The 24,366-nt window shown below is 35.2% G+C and overlaps 1 protein-coding gene across 13 annotated transcripts in view; it reads right to left on the reverse strand.

Moving 5' to 3' along the window:
* LNPK (lunapark, ER junction formation factor) overlaps positions 1 to 24,366 on the reverse strand; it is a 91,671-nt gene that overhangs the window by 54,273 nt on the left and 13,032 nt on the right. For 11 of the 13 annotated variants that reach the window (XR_015147972.1, XR_015147970.1, XR_015147973.1 and 8 more), the window contains 2 exons: positions 11,156 to 11,214; positions 7,025 to 7,065 (listed from right to left, as the gene is read on the reverse strand). Coding sequence is in view for 7 of the 13 variants with exons in the window: in XM_086359382.1 (XP_086215508.1) it covers positions 7,025 to 7,065; positions 11,156 to 11,214 (100 nt within the window). In the remaining 6 variants the exon portion in view is untranslated. Of the gene's footprint in view, positions 1 to 7,024; positions 7,066 to 11,155; positions 11,215 to 12,045; positions 12,113 to 24,366 lie in introns of those variants that run through there. The other 2 variants (XM_086359350.1, XM_086359360.1) reach the window with 1 other exon arrangement.

The raw sequence follows: 24,366 nt of genomic DNA on the forward strand, positions 1-24,366 counted from the left end.
GCTTCCACATGCCACGGGGTAGCTAAGCCCGTGCACCATAAGAACTGAACCTGTGCTATAGAGCCGGGAGCTGCAACTACTGAGCCCATGTACCACAAATACTAAAGCCTGAGCCTGTGCTCCTCAACGAGAGAAGCCACAGCAATGAGAAGCCTGTGTACTGCAAGTAGAGAGTAGCCTCCATTTGCTACAACTAGAAAAAAGCCTGTGCAGCAACAAAGACCCAGCACAGCCAAAAATTTAAATAAACAATATAAAAAAGAGAAAAATAAACACAAGATTGCTTATTTATTATGAATCAACATTATTTTGCCAAGCTTATATATTTTGAGAACATATAAATTTATTTCTACCTGATACAGAATTTCATCAGAGAACACTAAAAGAAGGGAACACTAACACAAAATGTCAATTTTTTTTTATTTTGAGAGATAATTCTTATAATATTTAAATTATAATTCTTGAAATAAAATTTTAAAACACACAAAGCATTAATTGCCCTATCCAATATTCTTGATGCTTATTTCTTAATGAATATTCCACACGTAGAAAAATGTCTTTTGGGGTTTCCCTGGTGGCTCAGTGGTAAAGAATCCATCTACCAATGCAGGAGACACAGATTCAATCCCTGAGTCGGGAAGATCCCACATGCCTCAGAGCAACTAAGACCATGTACTACAACTACTGAGGCTGTGTTCTAGAGCCCAGGAGCCACATCTACTGAGCCCACATGCCTTACAGCCCATGCTCCATAACAAGAGAAGCCACTGCAATGAGAAGCCTGCATACTGCAACTAGAGAGCAGCCCCCGCTTGCCATAACTAGAGAAAAGCCCGCACAGCAACAAAGACCCAACGCAGCCAAAAATATATTAAAAAATAAAATTTTTTAAAAGAGAAAAATGTATTTTGGACTTCCCTGGTGCTCCATTTGTTAAGAATCCTCCTGCCAATGCAGGGGACACCAGTTTGACCCCTGGTCTGGGACGATCCCACATGCTACAGAGCAACTAAGCCGAAGCACCACGACCAGTGAAGCCCACAAACTGCAGCTACTGAAGACTGCATGCCCAAGAGCCCACGCTACACAACAAGAGAAGCTACTGCAACCAGAAGCCCACACACTACAATGAAGAGCAGCCCCTGCTCACTGCAACTAGAGAAAGCGCACACACAGCAAGGAAGACTCAGTGCAGCAGAAAATAAACACATAACATTTTCTTTAAAGACGTCTTTTGTTTTGCATTGACTTTGGTCAAATTATTAAAGAGTGTGCCCCAAAGCATCTTCAATTCACAGCTTTAGGGTACATGTTTCACATTTAAACACATATTTTTAAAATGATAAAATAATGTCTTGCTGTTGTTGTTCAGTCTTTCAGGCATGTCCAACTCTTTGCAACTCCATGGACTGAAGCATGCCAGGATTCTGTCCTTCATCATCTCCCAGAGTTTGCTCAAACTAATGGCCACTGAATCAGTGACACCATCCAACTATCTCATCCTCTGTCATCCTCTTCTCCTCCTGCCTTCAATCTTTCCCAGCATCAGGGTCCTTTCCAATGAGTCGGCTCTTCTCATCAGATGGCCAAAGTATTGGAACTTCAGCTTCAACATCAGTCCTGCCAATGAATATTCCGGGTTGATTTCCTTTAGGATTAACTGATTTGATCTCCTTGCTGTCCAAGGAGCTCTAAAGAGTCTTCTCCAGCACCACAGTTCAAAAGTGTCAATTCTTCCACATTCATCCTTCTTTATGGTACAACTCTCACACCCATACATGACTACTAGAAAAATCATACCTTTGACTATATGCATCTTTGTCAGCAAACTGATGTCTCTGCTTTTTAATACATTTCTAGGTATGTCATAGCTTATATTTCAAGGAGCAAGCATCTTTTAATTTCATGGCTGCAGTCACCAACCACAGTGATTTTGGAGCCCAAAAAAATAAAGTCTCTCACTGTTTCCATTGTTTCCCGATCTATTTGCCATGAAGTGATGAGACCAGTTGCCATGATCTTCATTTTTTGAATGTCAAGTTTTAAGCCAGTTTTTTCACTCTCCTCTGTCACCTTCATCAAGGGGCTCTTCAGTTCCTCTTTGCTTTCTGCCATTAGGGTGGGTGTCATCTGCCTATCTGAGGTTATTTATATTTCTTCTGGCAATCGTGATTCCAGGTTGAGCTTCATCCAGCCTCATTTCACATGATGTACTCTGCATATGAGCTAAAAAAGCAGGGTGACAATATATAGCCTTGACATACTTCTTTTCCAATTTTGAACCAGAAAATATTGTCTGCTTATCCTGATTTTAGTTTTGCTGTTGAAATCAATATTTTTTCTAATAATTCAGATTTTAAATTATTTTTTGATTTCACATAGGCATATTTCACAATAACACTAACTTCTCTCTCTGTATTTCTTCTGTTAAAGTATTTACAAAGATATGTAGCCTATAGTGAATATTCAAACACTGGAAAATGCCAGCAAATATTACTGGGTAATATAAAAATGTAACATTTGAAACTTCTAGTGAGGTTAATAGCCCCACACAGAATCATATGCTAAAATTGTCAATTTAAGGACTTCTTTTGCTTCCAAAATTTATTTCATGGAATGTCACTTTGTACAGGATTCTGTGCAGAGTATACTACAGTATACTGTGAGTGACATTCCATGAAATAAACTTTGGAAGCAAAAGAAGTCCTTAAAAAATAATAAATAAACTTACTAACATTTATTTGTAAGAATAACTCACTATTATAAGAGACAAGGCCCATAACATACTTGTAACATGGCCACAAAAGCAAGACTAAGTAGACTGTGCCACTTCTATGTGCTCTGTCCTGTCACCTGAAACGTCCACATTAACCTACAGCTCAGCATGTCAGCCGCTTTTGCTCCTGCTTTCAATTGGCAGTGGATTCTTTTGAACCAGTAACATTTGTAGTGATTGTTAAGTTTTAATTCTCAGAGAATTATAATACTTCTTCCCATGTTCCCAGTTTCTCAAACGATTCTCCTCAGGACTTGGAAAAATATAAATTGCCTGAGAAATGCCAGGAAGGACTTACCACACAGAAATACCTGTTCTACTCAGAAAAAAGCACAGAATTTTCATGAAGCCACTTAAAGAGGTCATTTTGACTCATGTTTTGCTGGATTTTGACTTTGAACTGTTTTAATGGAATGCTCATGGATACAGACGGATTATCTGTTGAACAGTGATTTTTTTTTTAAACTAAAAGTTAAAAAAAAAAAAAGACCACAAAATATGTGAGTGGCAAAATGTTCACATCTAGACTTGGGAGAGTTTTTAGGTAACTAAAGATTAATTCCTAGCTTTATTTTAGTAAGTAAATACTTAGATTAAGTCCTTAGATTTAAAACATTGTTTTAAAAGATTGTTCTTACTCATTTTCCTTTCTAAGTAATTTTTAATCAATTGATAATTCATGTTTACTATTACAAATTACACTTTCACATATTACAAATTACATTACAGATCTATCTAGATTAAAGAGATGCATCCCTGAGAAAACCACCTTCAATAAAATGTCAAGTAGTAAATACAATTTATATTAATTTTTTTAATGAAAGAGTTAAGAGTTGAGTAGTTTTAAACTAATAGGTATTTGTCATGTCAGTATATTTAAAGCTATAAATGTAGGGTAAAACATATGGTTACATTTTGTTTTTGCTGAAAAGCAATGTCCCTTCTTTCTCCTCTCATTACCAGTACAATCATTAGCTAACACTGTGCTCCTTACAAATTCACCCTTTAACACCCATTGTTCTAAACAAAATATAAAGTACTTCTGAAACAAAGCAGCTCTGGTGAGGGCTTGAGCATTAAAGACAAGGGACTAGTTCCCAATAGCAACAGTACTGTAACCTCTAACAATCAATTTAACGTAAACTGTGTTCCCTTAGAGTGCAGCCAACTTATTTTTCTCTAATCATACTGCAAGAGAAATGCCATTCTGAACTATTCTGTAATACTGATGCCTCATAAACCATTTATACATACAAAACAACTGAACTTTTAACTGAATTTCCCAACTGGCAGACCTAGATGCACATTTTCTATTTTGCGATTCCATCAAGGGTTATTTAAGAAGTAAATAGCTTAGTTTGCTCTCTCGTAGAATTGTCTAAGTCTGTTCTGTTCCTCTACTGATAATTTTTCCCCAATCATGTGTTCTCTAAGATTCTGTTTTCTGGTCATGTAATTCCACTGACATTGAATCAGCTTCTCATCACTTAGAACTTTTTTTTTTTCCTTTTTTCTTTTGTCTTCCTCTTTGCCTTTTCTATGTTAATCAGTATTTCTCCATTTTGGTACAAGTAGGGCTTGGCTTTCATCAACACTATCAGATATTCTTCATCACATCAGCAAACCAATCATATCACAACTTCTATATTATTGAGAATCGTTGGCATTTCCTCATTTTGAACTTCTGGCTGTTCCATAACATGCAAAATGCCAGAAATATAATAAGATACAATGGGAATATGTTTACAACTCAATTTAGGACCATCAAAAATGTCAATGCAATTTTGATAAATACCTCACAGAACACTGAGAGACATCAAACAAAAAAAGATTAAGGAATCCTTTCAAAATTAAAGCTTCTTTATTTTTCAGGTACGTAAATCCCTTGACTAGTGTTGTCTTTTCTTATCAATTCACAGAACAATTTTTAACATTAACCTTAACCTTCATAACTTTTATTAGTTTCATCCATAATTGTTACTTATTACATTGTTGTTGTTGTTCAGTCGCTAAGTAGTGTCTGACTCTTTGCCACTCCATGGACTATAGGACACCAGGCTCCTCTGTCATCCACTATCTACCTGAGTTTGCTCAAATTCATGTCCATTGAGCCGGTGATGTCATCCAACCATGTTCTCCTCTGACACCCTCTCTCTTCTCCTTTTGCCTTCAATCTTTCCCTCAATCAGGGTCTTTTCCAATAAGTCAGTTCTTCGTATCAGGCGGCCAAAGTATTGGAGCTTCGGCTTCAGCCTCAGTCCTTTCAATGAATATTTAGGGTTGATATCCTTTAGAATTGACTGGTTTGCTCTCCTTGCAGTTTGCTCTCCTTGCAGGGACTCTCAAGGGTCTTCTTCAGCAACAGTTTGAAAGCATCAATTCTTCAGTGTTTAGCCTTCTTTCTGGTCCAACTCTCACATCAGTACGTGACTACTGGAAAAACCATAGCTTTGACTACACTGACCTTTGTCAACAAAGTGATGTCTCTGCTCCTTAACAGGCTATCTAGGTTTGTCACCACTTTTCTTCCAAGGAGCAAGTATTTTTTAATTTCATGGCTGAAGTCACCATCCGCAGTGATTTTGGAGCTCAAGAATATAAAATTTGTTACTGCTTCCTCTTTCTCCCCTTTTATTTGCCATGAAGTGATGCGGCCAGATGCCATGATCTTAACTTTTTTTAATGTTGAGTTTCAAGCCACCTTTTTTACTCTCCTCTTTCATCCTCATCAAGACGGTCTTTAGTTCTTCTTAAACTTCTGCCATTAGAGTGGTATCACCTGCATATCTGATGCTGCTGATATTTCTCCTAGCAATCTTGATTCCAGCTTCTGATTTATCCAGCCCAGCATTTCACATCGTGTACTCTGCATATAAGTTAAATAAGGAGGGTGACAATATACAGCCTTGTCATACTCCTTTCCCAATTCTGAACCAGTCAGTTCTAACTGTCACTTCTTGACCTGCATACAGGTTTCTCAGGAGGCAGGTAAAGTGATCTGGTAATCCTATCTCTTTAAGAATTTTCCACAGTTTGTTGTGATCCACACAGTCAAAGGCTTCAGCAGAGTCAATGAAGCAGAAATAGATGTTTTTCTAGAATTCCTTTGCTTTCTCTATGATCCAACGGATGCTGCCAATTTGATCACTGGTTCTTCTGCCTTTTCTAAATCCAGCTTGTACAACTGCAAGTTCTCAGTTCACATACTGCTGAAGTCCAGCCTGAGGGATTTTGAGCATTATCTTGCTAGCATGTGAAATAAGAGCAACTGTATGGTAGTTTGAACATTCTTTGGCACTGTCCTTGTTGGGATTGGAATGAAAATGAACCTTTTCCAGTCCTGTGGCCTCTGCTGAGTTTTCCAAATTTGCTGGCATATTGAATGCAGCACTTTAATAGCATTGGGTTTTAGGATTTTAAATAGCTCAGCTGGGACGTTAGACTAAATTACATTAAACTGATTTTGCATATGATTAAATATCATTAAATAAGTTTCCATATAACATGATACTCCTGTCAACTATCATTTTTATATTTCAAAAATAATTATGCGAAAAAAGTATATATAAATTCAAGTCAAACACCAAGTTCAATTTACTTAGTAAAACTAATAAATATCAACCTCTAAATATCTGAAGTCCTTCCTCTCTCTTGGTCCTTGTCTTTCCAACCCATCTGAAGGATGCATTTAACTGGCCCCACAATAGATGCCCATGTAATTAGAACTGCTGATAGAATGGACAATGACACAGAACGACAATGGAAGAAATCAAATAAGAAATATTCTCTTCCCCACCCCCACCTTTTCTTTAGGGTTATTTTTCTTTTTTCATTGTTAAATTTCTTTTATAGCCAATCCTCTTGATTCCCCTCTCTCTCAGCCTTATTATGTCAAAAAAAATCTGAGAACTGACATGATGTTTGGTCCTTTTTTGGCCCTAATAATAAATCTAGATATTCACCTTTTTACCCCTCTGCCTCATTTAGTGCTCCAAAATGATTCATTTACTAACTTCTCAGCTTCCAACTGACATGGACTCTGAGAATCTCGTAAGTCCACCTAACTACTTTTTCCTGTCAATCATTATTTACTAGCAAAAATATTCATAATTTAGCTTCACCATTAAATTGCTATTTAAAAGCATACGTGTTCCTTGGAGAGTCATTACTTACAGCATATAAACATTAATTATTCAGTCCTTAATTCATTAGCTTTATACAAATTAACTTAAATAAAAGTTAACTTACTATTTTTTTCTTCTGGGATTTTAAATCATCCAATGCTTCATCTAGAAAACAAGATTTAAACCAAAACTAAATCAGATACTAAGATGCTCAAGATACAAGAAAAAAATCACGTCAAATGATATACATTAAGCAACTGCAAGAAAACATTCTCATTTTAGGATTTTTCACTGATGTGTACAAACAGAAGTTATCTCATCTTTACCCACATATATTTTATATGTTTGCCTATATTATATACTACAAGCTCAGCTGGGAAAAAATGGACTTTACATAGAATAAAACACTTTCCCCAAATGTAAAAAAATATATATTTTTAAATATTTTCAGAAACATTACTTTCTATAATTTCTCCTTCCTTTCAACATCCCACTCACTGATTCTCTTTTTATACATTGGTTATAAAAATGTTCTTTTTATTTATAAGGAAAGAACATTTTATTAAGCTATTTGATCTCAAGAAAATGAGCACTAAAAAGAAAACCTTTGCAAACCTACAGTATTATACCTGAGGAGGGACTTGAAAAGGAAGATGATACTAATTACTTTTCAAAAATTAAACTTTTCCAAGATTTGCATGCTTAGTTAGGTTGCATTGGTAGAACATAAACAATTATTTCAAAGAATATAATTTATGTAATTTATGAACATCAGTATCTGCTTTACAAATTTATTTTAGGTTTCTAGTTTTTCTCTAGAAATATTGAACTAGCATAAATAGGAATACTATCCCAGGGAGAAAGAAGAGACTTAAAACTTGATTTAAACATTTTACCACCATATGTAAAATAGATAGCCAATGGGAATTTGCTGTATGGCTCAGGAAACTCAAACAGGGGTTCTGTATCAATCTAGAGGGGTGGGATGGGGAGGGAGATGGGAGGGAGGTTCAAAAGGGAGGGGATATACGTATAGCTATGGCTGCTTTAGGTTGAGGTTTGACAGAAAACAACAAAATTCTGTAAAGCAATTATCCTTCAACCAAAAAATAAATTTTTAAAAATTTTACCAAATAGAATTTAAATAATTGTTCTTAATTTTTCGTTAAATTTACTTACAAAATTATCTCTTCATTGAAGTTTTGGAGTAGCAAACATCTAAATATCAATTCAAATAATATTATTTACATACAAATTCAAAGAAATATAAACTTCTGAAAAGATGATTTTACTATATTTTTTCCAAAATGTATTAGGTAGTCTTTAATGTTATAGCTGACTTATTACTGAAAGGAGAAAAAAACTACTGACATCTTTAAAGAGAACAATCATCTTTACTTAGATAAAGTGAAGTCGAAAGTGAAGTTGCTCAGTCGTGTCCAACTCTTTGCAACCCCATGGACTGTAGCCTACCAGGCTCCTCTGTCCACGGGATTTTCCAGGCAATAGTACTGGAATGGATTGCCATTTCTTCTCCAGGGGATCTTCCCGACCCAGGGATTGAACCTGGGTCTCCCGCATTCCAGACAGACGCTTTACGGTCTGAGCCACCAGGGAAGCCCTTACTTAGATAAGACCAAGCCAAATATTTAGCCTCTAATGCAGAGATCAGCAAACTTTTTCTATAAAGGGCCAGACAGCAAATGGCTTTATGGACCAAAAGGCAAAATTAAGTAGGCAATTTTAAAGCAAAAGAGTAAATGAATTCCCACAAAACTTTTAATGACAAAATTCAAATATAATAATAATTGTGGTCAATTGTTCATAACATAGGTCTACCAATGAAAAGAAAAATTTTAGGAGGTAGGTGGGGGGATAACATTTCACTTAATTGAGATTCAAAATTAGTATCCCCTACCAACAAAAATGATTGCAAAAGTCAATCTGTTAGTTTATCTGTAATGAGATTTCAAACATTTTATTTTTGAAAATTTTTTCACATAGATAGGTGCTGCTAAATATTTAAATCAATCGATAACCACATGATTTTAATTGAGCATATTCACTGTATGAAGGGCATTTATAAAATTCTTTAGATTCTTCTCTTGATATTTGTCTTTATTATGTCACTGCAAATTAATCACTTTCAGTTAAATGGATTTTGAAATATGGAAATTTCCTTTGTACTTGCATGAGGTGTGAAAAACACTGCTGGAACTGCAGTTTGAGCTCATATAATATAGCTGCTACAAATCTGTGTGGGAATGGAGATCTTCTTAACTTTTCATAGCACTTTTTAAAAAATTACTTTTTGTCATTAAATTGTTATTTGCTTTCTAAATCACTTTTATAGCACTATAGGTTTCACATATGAGGACTGTTTCACCTTGTAATCTTAGGCTGAGTTCATTAAGAACCATTATCAAGTCTGCAAGACCTAATTTCCAAAGCCCAGTTCATTCACAATGATTAAAGGCAGTTTGCCTCAGAAACATTTCGATCCTGGTCGAGCTCAAAATATCATAATAAAACTTTACTACTATTACTAATCCATCCAACTGCTTCTATTTCTTTTATTTATTTGACTGTGTCAGGTCTTAGTTGTGGCACGCAGGATCTTCACTGCATCATGGAGGACCCTTTTTTGCGGCACACAGACTCCCTAGTTGTGGCTTGCAGGCTTCGTAGTTGCAGTGCATGGGCTTAATTGCTCCGTGGCAAATGGGATCTTGGTTTCCCAACTAGGGATTGAACCTGCACCCCTTGCATTACAAGGCAGATTCTTAACCACTGGGCTACCAGGGAAGTCCCCCCACTTCTATTTCTGATAAAAGATCATATAACTGATGATGATGAAGTCTGTGAGAGCACATGAAGTTCCCCACTGACTATATGAGTTCAATAACCCATGACAGGTTCAAATATGCTCTGCAAGTATTGATACCTGCTGTTGAGTAACAAAGTAAATAACCACGGAATTTAAACACCTCACAGTTTCATGAGCTTTGTAAATTAACCCACTAAGCCTTTTTCTGCTTCACACATATTTTTACCACAACAGTTGTAAATGAATCTCGGCAGAGTCCATTTCAGGTTGTATTAAATTAGTGCTTTTTCAACTTCTTTAAAAAAATTCTCTCCCAGCATGTTCTCCACAGACTGTTTACAGAGGCTAATTCTTGCTGTATCAGTAACATGTGTCAACTCATCAAGAACCAATGACAGGGAATTTCCTAGCAGTCCAGTGGTTAGGACTCAGCACTTTCACTGCAATGGTCCAGGTTCAATCTCTGATCAGGGAACTGATCCCACAAGCCAAATAGTGTGGCCAAAAAAGAAAAAAAAGAGCCAACTGACAATCACTTGAAATCATCTGTCTTGTTTTTAAATGTTGCTATGTTTAGGAACATATTGGAATTATGGACATAATGTTATATAACATATTCATCCATATGAATATATGAACATGATGGAACTATGTTGCTTCCAGTGTTCTTAACTCTTCAACCAATTGTTCTTGCTAAAAAGGCTACTAGCCAAGTAAGGATTTTCCCTAAATACGTGTTTTTCATCTGCTGCAATTACATAATTTAATTAACTCACAACTGGTAAATAGCTATCTTTACTTCAGAAATAAGCCACTGAGAAACTTACTTTGAAGTTCCATTTTCACTTTTTATTTTTATGAAGAAATTCTTCTATGATGAGATATCCCATTTTAAATGTTCTAATTTTTCTAACATTGCTTTTCTGTGTGTTGGGAATATCATGATGAATAGTTAACATGGTAGTCAATATATATGTGTATTCTTTTAGTATAATTATACCGTCAATGCATAAAAAGTACAATGCTTTGTGTTTTGGTAATAATACATTCCACACTACTGTGAGACTGAAAGGAATAGACGCAACTAATAGAATAAATCAAAAGATGTTTAACTATATTTTACTCCCTAATAACATAAATTTTCTATAAAGATAACCAGTATAATTTCTCTTCACCTAAAGAAATGACTTATTTTGTGTATTGAGTAAAAAAAATTCTAAATGGACAAGACAGAAATAATACAACTGAAAAATAGAACCAGTTTTATCATTCATAAACTTTCTTATGCTTTAAAGTGAACAACTTCTCAATATTTACCACTGTCATTTCAGTATACCATTTCATAACCTGTCATTCAATTACAAACCAATGCACCATATAAGATGGGTTTTTTAAATGTATTTATAAAAACTTCAAAATTAAACTTACTATTTCTTTCTGTTCTCTTGGAAAAGAAGAAAATAAGCACTGTTCTTATGCTCCAGATGCTATAGAAGAAGCAAAAATCGGAAACAAAAACCATAATTAGGAGACATGGATTAGAAGCCACATTAAATGAAAACAAATACACATTTCTAATTACAGTCAGAGACAACGTTTCCCTTTGTATTTTGAAAATAAAAAAGCACTCCTTTCAGAAGCCACCAGAAATCTACCTGTGCTTTCAAAGGAGGAATTCTCAATCTAAAATTCACGGACCTCCTGATGGTCCCTCCAAATTGTGAAATTGCCTTTGTGCACCTAAGTGCCTTTCTCTGGAGGGACCGTTGCCCTTATCATTCTCAAACGGATCTATGAATCCTCCAAAAGATTATGAACAAATTATAAAATTCCTTCTTACTAGGTAAACATGAACTCTAAAACTTTATCTATTTCTATACATTAGGAAAAACACATTTTACAAATCCAGAGCATTATACAAATGTAAGTTGATACTCCTTCCCTGTTATTGAATATTAGAGGGAACTTTACCAAATAAGCTATCTTGAGAAAAAACAAAATATTACAATCAAATAAATAATTGACAAGTAAATTCAGCTAAACATCTCCTTTCATAAATTTTGTGAGTAATTCTTTAGGCTTTACATTAGTAAGACATCAAATGATATTAAGAGAATTAAAAGAAAATCGAAGAATGATCCTCATCACAGACTTGCCCAGGTCATCTCTTAAATTCAATGTAAATAAACCAAATTCCTTTCTCCATAGAACATATCAGAATAAGTATACAAACATTATCATTTTATAAAAGAAATACATTGTATCTATATGTAAATTCAAATAATAAGTATGAAAACTAGTTCTTCACTCTGAAATACATCATTGCTATTCCTGGAATCAGCCTTCAAGGTCACCACCAGTGAACTCTGTCTCCTGGTATTCACAACTCTGAACTTTGTGTAGCCCTCTCTCACCAGCGTTGGTCTGTGTGACCAATAGCATACGACAGAAGTGATAGTATGTCACTTCAAGATTAGGTTATAAAAATACACAGTTTCCATCTCAGGCCTCTTCAGCTTGCTATCTTTCTCTCTTGGATTACTCACTCTGAGAGAAGCCAGCTGCTATGACATGAAGACCTTCAGGGAACTCTACAGAAAAGCCCATTTCATGAGAACAGAGGTCTCTGGCAAACAGCCAGGAAGGAGCTGAGTCCTGCCAACAACTACATGTGTGAGCTCAGAAGTAAATTCTCTAGCCTTAGTTAAGCCTTGAGATGATGATTGTAGCCCCAGCCAATAGCTTAACTGCAATTTTTATATGAAAAAAGACCCTGGGCCAGAACCATCCAGCTAATAAGCTGCTCCCACATTCTGCCCCTCAAGAACTGAAAGAGAAAATAAACATTTGTTAAGCTACAAAGTTCTGGGGCAATTTGTTACATAGCAACAGATAACTAGTACATGTTTTTTGTATTATGACAATTTATTTTTATGATATGAAAACACCAAAATAACCAGCAGCAGATTCCTGCATAGTACTTGGACAACTACCCTAGTACTAAAAAAAAAAGACACTGGCCTTCTTTATCCAGGGAAGGGAGATGAAAAAAAAGGTTAAACATACAACTCACAACCCTCAAAGATTCTACAAGAGTAGAAAAGTCCCATAATATTTCCCCACTGCAAATCCACTGAAACAGCAGCAAACTGAGAGATGATTTGGGGGTGGGGAAAAAAAAAAAGTACAGAGGAAGAAAACAAGACACAGGAGAAGGAACTGCAGAGATAAAGACTAAAACTCTGTAGGAAATCTATTAATTTTCTTAAATGGTAGATATCTGTAAAAGTATATGTAATTTTCAAAGTGTAAAAGTTGTAAGAATGAAAATACAGTCCCTTACTTCATAATAAAACTTACTAATACCCCTTTGTGGACAACAAATTCTTCTTTTGGTTTTTATCAGAACAACTGGTGGAGAAAAGGAGCTGTCAAACAATACACATTTCTAACTGTCAAGTCTTTAAGACTTAAAAAGACAGACTATAATACAGTTAGCTATTTTTTAAAGAGAAGTTAAATGAAATTCTTTTAAATAGCTAATTCTTTAAAATAAAATTTAGGAAAAGAACTAAAGTACTTCTGGAATATGTGTTCTAGTTATCCCAATAAAGATGTTGCACTCCCAATAATTAAACATAACTTATGACAATACAATAACTTGTTTGTCAAGATATTAAGGATATTTCTACTGACTCCTATACTTTGAGAATAGTGGCATAGTCTCCATTTGCCCCTTCTCGGAAATCATCCAAACAGAAGGGAAACAAAAACACAAATTCATTTTCTGATAAAATTAAGATAAGCTAAAACTCATCTCTCAAAATATGTGAATGGGCTCCCCAAAACAATAGAGATCATGCTGGGGCTCAAAAGAATAAAAGCAGAGAAGGAAAACTGCTTATCTCACTAAAAGACAGGAAGATAAACTTCTCAAAGTGTAAAGGTTAGAACTCATGTTTATTACAGTGAGAACAAGATACACATGCTACAGGCAGAAATTCCCCAGTTTGGTTCCAACAGTGAAACAGAAAAGTCAGGGCTTAAAGAGAAATCACTCATAAATGCCCTATTTACAAAGAATATTCTGTTTCTATGGCAGCATGGCAGAGAAGTTTGAATTATGAAAAATTTTATACACAGTTGCCTAACCTTATTAGCCAGAGACAAATAAAAGCTGAACAAACTAACATACTAAACCCTGGATCATATGGAAAATTATAGATAGCCTAAAATGTAGGAAGACTTGCCTCTATACTCTCACATAAACCTCTTACAAATAACTGGACGAAAGTAAAGTAAACATACCACCTACCTATAGATTTTGTTTGTAAGTTATAAAAACCAAAATCAAAATAGAAAATTATGTTTCAAAACTTAGACCAACATCTTTCATTTAAATGAATGTAAATGAACTAAGCTCACCAGAGCAAAAGAAAAAGACTTTCAGACCAGATCATAAAATAAAAACCAACCCTATAATGTAAACTGACACCTAAAACTAAGTTTTTTGAAGGTTGAAAATTAAACAATGGACAAAAAATATAGTAGGCAAATACACACAAAATAAGGTTTGATCATAATATGACACAAAATTAAATTCAAGACTACCCCCCCCAATCAAACAAAGCTTCAAACTAGAAAAAGGTATTTTATAGCATTAAAAAGGATGAAGTTTCTTTCCAACAAATACAGCTGAAGCAACTGAGCATCCACAGGCAAAGAAAGAAAGCAACAGACAGGATCTCAATGGAACCTCACATCTTATATTTAAAAACAGGCTCAAAATGGATTATGAACTTAAATGTAAAATGTTAGAAGGAAAAAAGCACAGCAAATAAAGAAGAAATTCTTCAAGACCTACAGCTACAGGGCAGTTTTTTGTTTTTAACTTTTTATCTTGCATTGAGATATAGCCATTAACAGTATTGTGATACATTCAGGTGAACTGCGAAGGGACTCTACCATACACATACACATATCCACTCTCCCCCAAATCCACCCTTACCATCCAGGCTGCCACGTAACACTGAGCAGAGTTCCATGTGCTATACAGTGGGTCTTTGTTGGTTATCCATTTTAAACACAGCAATGTGTACATGTCCATCCCAAACTCCTGAGGTATCCCTTCCCCCGTCCTTCCCCCTGTCAAACATAAGCTCGTTCCCTAAGTGTGAATCTGTTACAGAGGGGTTCTTGATAACGAATGCACAATCCATAAAAGGAAAATTGTAAATAATAAATTTGGCTCTGTGAAAAACCGTTTATAAGGATGAAAAGACAAACTACAGACTGGGAAAAAATATTTTAAAACCATATATCCAACAAAAAACTTCTATCTAAAATACATAAAGAACTTTCAAAACTCAACAGCAAAAAGACTAATAATTCAATTAGAAAATCAGACAGCAAACATGAATAGAAATTTCACTGAGAAGATGATACAAATCGAAAATAAACTCATGAAAATATGTTCAACATCACAGCCATCAGGGAAATGTAAGTTAAAACCACAGTGATCTATCAATCCACACCTATCAGAATGATCAAATTAGAAAACAGTAAACGCTGGCAAGGATGCAGAGAAACTAGACCACTTAAACATAACAGTGGGAGTGTAAAAAGGTACCTCTACTCTGAAAAAAAAAAAAAAGCCTGTGGCTCAGATGGAAAAGAATCTGCCTGCAGTGCAGGAAACCCAGATTCAGTCCCTGGGTTGGGAAGATCCCCTGGAGAAGGGAATGGCAATTCACTTCAGTATCCTTGCCTGAAGAATTCCATGGACAGAGGAACCTGGCAGGCTACAGTCTATGGAGTCTCAGAGAGTCGGACACAACTGAGCGACTGAATACACACACACTCTGAAAAAAAGTTCAGCAATTTCTTATAAAAGTAAACATGTATTTACATGTGGCTCTGACATTACACTCAGGTATGTACACCAGAGAAATGAAAACTTACATTCAGACAAAAACCTGTACACATATATTCATGGAAGTCTCATTTGTGAGAGCCAAAAACTGGAAAACATCCAAATGTCCTTCAATAAGAATATGACTAACAAACTGTGCTACATTAATGCCATGAAATACTACTCAGCAATAAAAAGGAATTATTGTCATACTTAACATTTTGAATGGATCACAAGAATATAACATTTTGGATGGATCTCAAGAATATGCGGAGTTTAAAAAGCCAATTCCAAAAGGTTACATAGTATGTGATCCGATTTTATAATATTCTTGAAATAAAATTATAGAGATGGAAAACAGATTGGGGTGGCAGGGGTTAGGAATGGGGCAGGTGGAAGAGAGCTGTTATGACTATAAAGGGGAAGCAAAAAGGAACTCTGCACAATTCTGGATCTAAATTGTGGGATAGTTATATGAAGCTACACATATGATAAAACTAAACAAATATAAAATACATACACACAAATGAGCATATGCAAAACTAGTGAAATCTGAATAGGCTCTATGAATTGAACCAATAACGATATCCAGCTGTGTTATTTAACTATAGTCATGCAAGATGTAACCACTGGGGAAGCTAGGTGAAGGAGAAATAGGACATGCTTGTATATCTGTTTTTTCCAATTTTCTATGAATCTGTGATTATTTCAAAGTAAAAAGTATTTTTTAAAGGATGTGCTTTCAGTTTAGGAATATCTACTCATCAAATAAAAAAGTATCAACACTCATATAAAGGAAAACTAAAGGAAATATAGCAAGAAGTAAAAGTACATTGTTACTAGGATACAGAAGACCTATATAACACAGCAAGGTCATTTTCACTGATACTATCAAACTCTGTGTATGTGGGGAAAAAAACACTATCTTCAGGTATTCATGAAACACAGCAAGTAACCAAACAGCATGCCACCAAAAAGTCTCAATAAGATCAAAGAAGTAGAAATATTATTAAACAACATTCTCTGAAAGAAATACATTAAAACTAGAAATAGGGTCTTGGTTCAAAATGGCGGAGTAGAAGCATATGTGCTCATCTCCTGCAAAAGCACCAAAACAGCAACTAACTGTTGAACAACCATCGACAGGAGGACACTGGAACTCACCAAAAAAACAGATACCCCACGTCCAAAGACGAAGAAGCCACAGCAAGACAGTGGGAGTGGAGCAGCTCCATCAATGAAACCAAACCCACTGGGTGGGTGACCCACGGACTGGGGAACTGTAATACCAAAGAAGCTTTCCCACTGTTGTGAAGGTTCTGAACCCCATGTTAGGCTGCACAGCCTGGGGATCTGACAAAGGGACTGGGAATCCCCAAGAAATCTGGCCTTGAAGGCCAGTGGGATTTGATTATAGGACTTCTATTGGACTGGGAGAGAGACTCCAGTCTTGAAAAGCACAAACAAAATTCTGCATGTACCAAGACCCAGAAGAAAGGAGCAGAAATCCCACAGGAGACTGAACTACCTGCTCGTGCTGAAGGGTCTCCTGTGGAGGCCTGGGTCGGCAGGAACTTACCGCAGGGACACTGGCAGCAGCAGGCCAGGAAGGTCCTTCTTGGCATAAGTTCTCTAGACACCAGGGCTGGGTCGCCTCAGGCCAAACAACTACCAGGGAGGGAGTGCAACCCCACTCATCAGTAGATAATTTAATTAAAGCTTTACTGAGCAAGGTCCTGCCCACCAGAGCAAGACCCAGTTTTTCCCATTGCCAGTCCCTCCCATCAGGAAGCTAACATAAGCCTCTTAGCTTCATCCATCAGAGGGCAGAAGGAAGAAGCACAGTTCCACAGCAGCTAAAACAAAAACCATATTATAGAAAACTAACCATGATGAAAAAGCAGAAAGTTATATCCTAGATGAAAGGACAAAACCCCAGAAAAACAATTAAATGAAGTAGAGATAGGCAACCTTCCAGAAAAAGAATTCAGAATAATGACAGTGAAAATGATCCAGGAGCGTGGGAAAACAATGGAGAAGATGCAATAAATGTTTACCAAAGACCTACAAGAACTAAAGAGCAAACAAACAAAGATGAATAGTATATTGAAGAGAAGTGAAGTCGCTCAGTCGTGTCTGACTCTTTGCAATCCCATGGACTGTAGCCTGCCAGGCTTCTCCATCCATGGGATTTTCCAGGCAAGAATACTGGAGTGGGTTGCAAGGAATCAATAGCAGAATAACTGAAGCAGAAGAACAGATAAATGACCTGGAGGACAGAATGGTGGAAATTACTGTTGCAGAACACAATATAGAAAAAAGAATGAAAAGAAATGAAGACAGCCTAAGAGATCTCTGAAAGTGAAAGTCACTCAGCTGTGTCCAACTCTTTGTGACTCCATGTCCATGGAATTCTCTAGGCCAAAATACTGGAGTGGGTAGCCTTTGCTTTCTTCCAGGGGATCTTCCCAACCCAGGGATCGAACCCAGCTCTCCCACATTGCAGGCAGATTCTTTACCAGCTGAGCAACCAGTGAAGTCCTAGGGGACAACATTAAACACATCAACATTCACATTATAGGGATCCCAGAAAGAGAAGAAAGAAAGAAAGGACCTGAGAAAATATTCAAAGAGATAATAGCTGAAAACTTCCCTAACATGTGAAAGGAAATAGTCAACCAAGTTCAGGAAGCAGAGTTCAGGCAGGATAAACCCAAGCAGGAACACATTAAGGCATACAGTAAACAAACTGACAAAAGTTAAAGACAAAGATAAAATATTAAAAGCAACAAGGGGGAAATGACAAATAACATAAAAGGGAACTCCTATCAGGCTATCAGCTGATTTCTCAACAGAAACAAGCCAGAAGGGAATGGCACAACATATTTAAAGCAATGAAAGGGAAGAACCTACAACCAAGAATACTCTACCCAGCAAGAGTCTCCTTTAGATTTGATGGAGAAATCAAAAGCTTTCCAGACAAGCAAAAGTTATGAGAATTCAGCACCACCAAACCAGCTTCACAACAAATGCTAAAGGAACTTCTCTAGGCAGGAAACGCAAGAGAAGCAAAAGACCTACAGAAAATAAATCCAAAACAATTAAGAAAATGGTAACAGGATCATACAGATCAATAATTACCTTAATTGTAAATGGATTATATGTATCAACAGAAAGACACAGATTGGCTGGGTGGATGAAAACATGTGCATGTATGCACTTTCACTTACATCACTCTGCTTGATCTTCCAAATTGTATGTAATTATTTTATACTGTTAGATTAATCATGTTCCCATTATGGCTTGCAACTATGACTATCTTTTATTTTTCAACTATTGATTGTGAAAACTGATAAATATATTTTATTATTGTAAAAAAAAAAAAACTGCCAATAATAACTAAGCCAAAAAACCAAACATACAAATACACCCTGCCATCTAGAAATAACCCTTAAATTATAAAAACTTATAAAAAAATGCAATGATGTCTTAAAAAAACCAAAGTAAATACACATCACCACATATTAAGTCCTGTGGGATAAAACTAAAACAGTCAGAAAATACCATGGCCTCAAATATATGCACCGTGTATTGTGTTAAGAAATAAGAATGAAAATAAATATATTAAAGCATTAATTTTGAGTAACAAGAATAAAGTAAACCTAAGCATGAAAAAATAATTAATAAAAAGAAGTCATTTTTTTAATCTGGTTCTTTGGAATAAAACAGCTAATAAAAACAATTCAATCAAAAAAGAATTACAAATATACAAAATAAGAAACAATAAGGAAGCAGCAATCATAGCTACAAGGAAGATTTTAAAAATCAATTAGAGACAGTGATTACTACTATTACAACACTGCAAATATATTTTAAAACTGCAGAATGATTAACAAAAGTAACCTTGGAAGAGAGAGAAAGCCTAAAAAATTAACTACTATTGAATTTTAAAAGTTGTTAAGAGCTAGCTGCTATTAAAAAACACAAAGCCCAAAAGATTTCAAATGGAATACTACTAAACCTGTAAAGGACAAATACTGCCAGTACTATTTAAACTGTTACAGACCATTTAAAAAGAAAGAAAAGCTTTCTAATTTTTTACAAAATGACTGCAACTAAGAAAGTAGAAATTTTCCTAGAAATCAACATTTTAGCATTTGAATTCAATATTTAATATGATCTATCATATAAAAAGGTGTAAGATGAAAAATTATCTGGCTATCTCCATAGATGATGAAATAGCATTTAACAAAATTCAATAATCTTTCTTTAAAAAAGCTAAACAAAATACAAAAAGCTAGAAAATTCCTTAACATAAAATATATGTCTCAAACCAAAAGTCAGAATAATGCCCAATGGGGAAATTAGAAGCATTCCCAAAGAACAAGTCAAGGATGACAACTATCTTCTCTGTAAGTTAACACTGTCCTGCAAGCATTAGCCAACAAAATTAGGAAAGAGGGGGAAATATTCTGAAAAGAGTCAAAAAATCTAAAAGGAGGTGGTAAAATTATTGCTGTTTACAAATAATAAGATTGCATACTTGTAAACTCTCAAAGAATCAACTAAAATATTTATTAGAAACTGTTCACCTGAAACTATCACAATATTGTTAGTAGGCTACACCCTAATACAAAATAAAAAGGGTCAAAAAGTAAAATTTTAAAAAGAAACAATAAGACAATTATTATGGTTGAATACAAAACTAGTACAGAAAATCAGTTAAGTTCATATACACAATCAGTTCTAAGATAGTAATACTAAGACATACTAAAATCCCTTAACTCATATTCATTAAATTATTTCTGTTGTTCCTTTCTGAATGAATCTGATGTTATTTGAAAAGTAAGTCAGAATGAATTTCTGTTGAATATTATCAGTGACTTGCACTGTAAATTTATAAAGGTGCTCTAACATGAAAAATTGGAGTTTCAATAAAACAGAACTACACCTTAGATTCAGTAAACATTTTAAATCCTTCATAGTAAGTGTTTTTACTATACTGAATTTAAAAATGATAAACGTTAAAATGCAGCAGAATGTCTAAAACTCAAACAACATAAACCTTCCTCATTTTTACTGAAGGATTAACATTCCATAAATCTCTGATGATTTTTTAGCAATAATCATATACAAAGGAGTTTTTACTTATTTGGTCCTTTTTGCCAAATTTAAGTGCTTTCTTTCTAACAACTGCACAAAACCCATCCAATTTATTGAAATGTTTTAAGATGAGACTTAGCAATATATAAAGCTAAAAGTGAAAAAATACAGATCTCAGTATTTATAACTATGTTGACTATTTTGTCAGTTTATTTAATCATCAAAGGGTTTAGCAAGAGTTATTTTTTCACATTCAAACAAAAATAATTTATATTGGTATAATGAACAAGCTTTATTTTTTTAAGAAAATAATTTTTTTATTAAACAATGTTGAGTAGAATTATTTTTTTAATTAACTAATTGGAGACTAATTACAATATTGTGGTGATTTTTGCCATACATTGACATGAATCAGCCATGGGTGTACATGTATCCCCCCTCCCTCCCCATCCCATCCCTCAGGGTTGTCCCAGTGCCCTGGATTTGAGTGCCCTGCTTCATGCATCGAACTTGAACTAGTCATCTACTTCACATATGGTAACACACATGTTTCAATGCTATTCCCTCAAATCATCCCACCCTCGACTTCTCCCAGAGTCCAAAAGTCTGTTCTTTATATCTGTGTCTCTTTTGTTATCTCATATATCGGGTCATTGTTACCATCTTTCTAAATTCCATACATATATACAAGCTTTATTTTTTTAATTTTATTTTATAATGGAAAGGGAGATATAACTCAATACCATTTTCCCCCAATGAGTTGAAATGTTATCTTTATCATGTATAAAAACCATATGCAATAAAAATTCCTTTGGAGATTTATTTCTGGATTCTTGTGTCTCTCTTCCTTTGGTCTGTGTCTCTATTTAGACCAAACTTTTACTTAATGAAATTTTATAATACATCTGAAGCCTGGTAGACCTCTGCTCCTTTTCTAGATTTTTCAAGACATTTTTATTTGCTTACTTTTCCATTAAAAATTATGGAATAAGTGTACCAAGATTTTTAGTATTTTTATTGTGATTACACATTTTTAGATTAATTTAGGGAGAACCAATCTCATTACAATACTGAATCTCCCTATCCAAGAATAGGATTTGTCTCTTAATTATGTCTCAGTACATAATTCTTTAAATACAAAATTATATCAAGTGAATATCTATGTTTTAATAGCTATCAATATTATAAAAGGGATGCCTGCAAAATTATTTTCTTACCTACAAAAACTAAGTAGTCTCCTTGAGTAAATATCAAGAGGTGTTCAGATACCTTCTTCTTTACAACTATAGTTGATGAGAGATACTTTATTATATTGACTATGCCAAAGCCTTTGACTGTGTGGATCATAACAAACTGTGGAAAATTCTTAAAGAGATGGGAATACCGGACCACCTGACCTGCCCTCTGAGAAATCTGTATGCAGGTCAAGAAGCAATAGTTAGAGCTGGATATGGAACAGACTGGTTCCAAATCGGGAAAGGAGTACATCAATGCTATATATGGTCACCCTGCTTATTTAACTTCTATGCAGAGTACATCATGAGAAATGCTGGACTGGATGAAGCACAAGCTGGAATAAAGACTGCCGGGAGAAATATCAATAACCTCAGATATGCAGATGACACCACCCTTATGGCAGAAAGCAAAGAAGAACTAAAGAGCCTCTTGATGAAAGTGAAACAGGAGAGTGAAAAAGTTGGCTTAAAACTCAACATTCAGAAAACTAAGATCATGGCATCTGGTCCCATCACTTCATGGGAAATAGATGGGGAAACAATGGAAACACTGACAGACTTTATTTCTGCGGGCTCCAAAATCACTGCAGATGGTGACTACAGCCATGAAATTAAAGAGACGCTTGCTCCTTGGAAGAAAAGCTATGGCCAACCTAGACAGCATATTAAAAAGCAGAGACATTACTTTACCAGCAAAGGTCTGTCTAGTCAAAGCTATGGTTTTTCCAGTAGTCATATATGGATGTAAGAGTTGGACTATAATGAAAGCTGAGTGCCGAAGAATTGATGCTTTTGAACTGTGGTGTTGGAGAAAACTTGAGAGTCCCTTTCACTGCAAGGAGATCCAACCAGTCCATCCTAAAGGAAATCAGTCCTGAATATTCATTGGAAAGACTGATGCTGCAGCTGAAACTCCAATACTTTGGCCACCTGATGTGAAGAACTGATTCATTGGAAAAGACCCTGATGCTGGGAAAGATTGAGGGCAGGAGGAGAAGGGGACAAAAGAGGATGAGATGGCTGGATGGCATCACCAACTCAATGGACATGAGTTTCAGTAAGCTCTGGGAGTTTGTGATAGACAGGGAGGCCTGGTGTACTGCAGTCCATGGGGTCGCAAATAGTCACGACTGAGCGACTGAACTGAACTGAACTTTATTATACTCGATACTTTATTACTAGAGTTCATGAAACAAACTTTTAACTTTCCTCAAAAGGCTACAAATTATGTCTGTTAGCTATCTAGATGGATTGAGGAAATATATATCACAAGCTGTTGGGAGAAGATAAAGTGGGAAAGAGGCATGAAAATTGTATCAGTATAAGATCAAAGCTCTATCCTCAAACAGCTTTCAAGCAGAAAACTAAGAAAACATAGCAAACAGCACAAAACCACCTTCCTCAGCTACTTTGCTTAAATTCTCCCCTTCATAAATTCATTTTAAGAGGAAAACACACATACAGGGAAAGAAAACATGGTTAAATCCTATGGGGAAGTCAACATTTTATGCTAATTGGTCTCTGAAATGATCTTTTGAATGGAATTTCTAGAAAGGTTTAACTAGTAAGAATAAGGTATCCAGAAATAAAAATTTATAAGGTTGCTCAAAGAGTTAGATAAGGATAGAGATGAACTTTACGGTTGTTCACTCAAAAAATGAGCCAGCTCCCAAGGTAATGCATGTATCAGCCAGCAAAATGTAGAAATATAAAAATTTAACTGTAACCCAAACCTTCCCTCACTATGGAGCACACAGTCTTAATAATTCCTATGAAATCAGTTCACCTTAATTTCAGTTTTAGTAACAGTTAAAGAGATCAGAGAAATATAAATATATTATCATATCTGAAAAGCAGAAAAACAATAGATTGGAATCTCACCAAGTCCCTCCATATTACATCCTAAAAAGAAGACATAATAAAATATTCTATAATAAAAGATAATTGGGGAATAGTTATGATTAGGCAATATATGCTCAGTCCAAAATCTATAACTTCTCTGCCAGTAAAAGCATTTGGGAAACTTGGAATGCAGAGGCAGCAGTCACTTCTTGTAGTTATTAGGTAGATGTCTAAACTTTACAATCAATGTAGACAGTGATGAGAGTGAAGCAATGCATTTTATTGCTTCTTCTGCCTCCATTTCTTTAAGCAAAACCTGGTTAAGACCTCAAAAAAAAAGTTTCCAAAGGAAAAAAACCTCAAAAAAAAAAAAAAGAAGTTTCCAAAGAAAAAAAGTCCAGGGGTAAGCTTGGGCAACAGCTCACATTACACTCAAAAGAAACTGTCCTGTGGTGAGTCTTCTTTCTATTTACCACATTCACTCTCAGGTTGCTGTATTTTATTTCATGCTTTTTTGACTGTCATCAATCAGAAGGACAATTCTATTC

Source organism: Bos grunniens, chromosome 2 (assembly GCF_055505025.1).
Source record: "Bos grunniens cultivar Pamir isolate PY7600 chromosome 2, Bosgru_T2T1.0, whole genome shotgun sequence".
Lineage (NCBI taxonomy): Eukaryota > Metazoa > Chordata > Mammalia > Artiodactyla > Bovidae > Bos > Bos grunniens.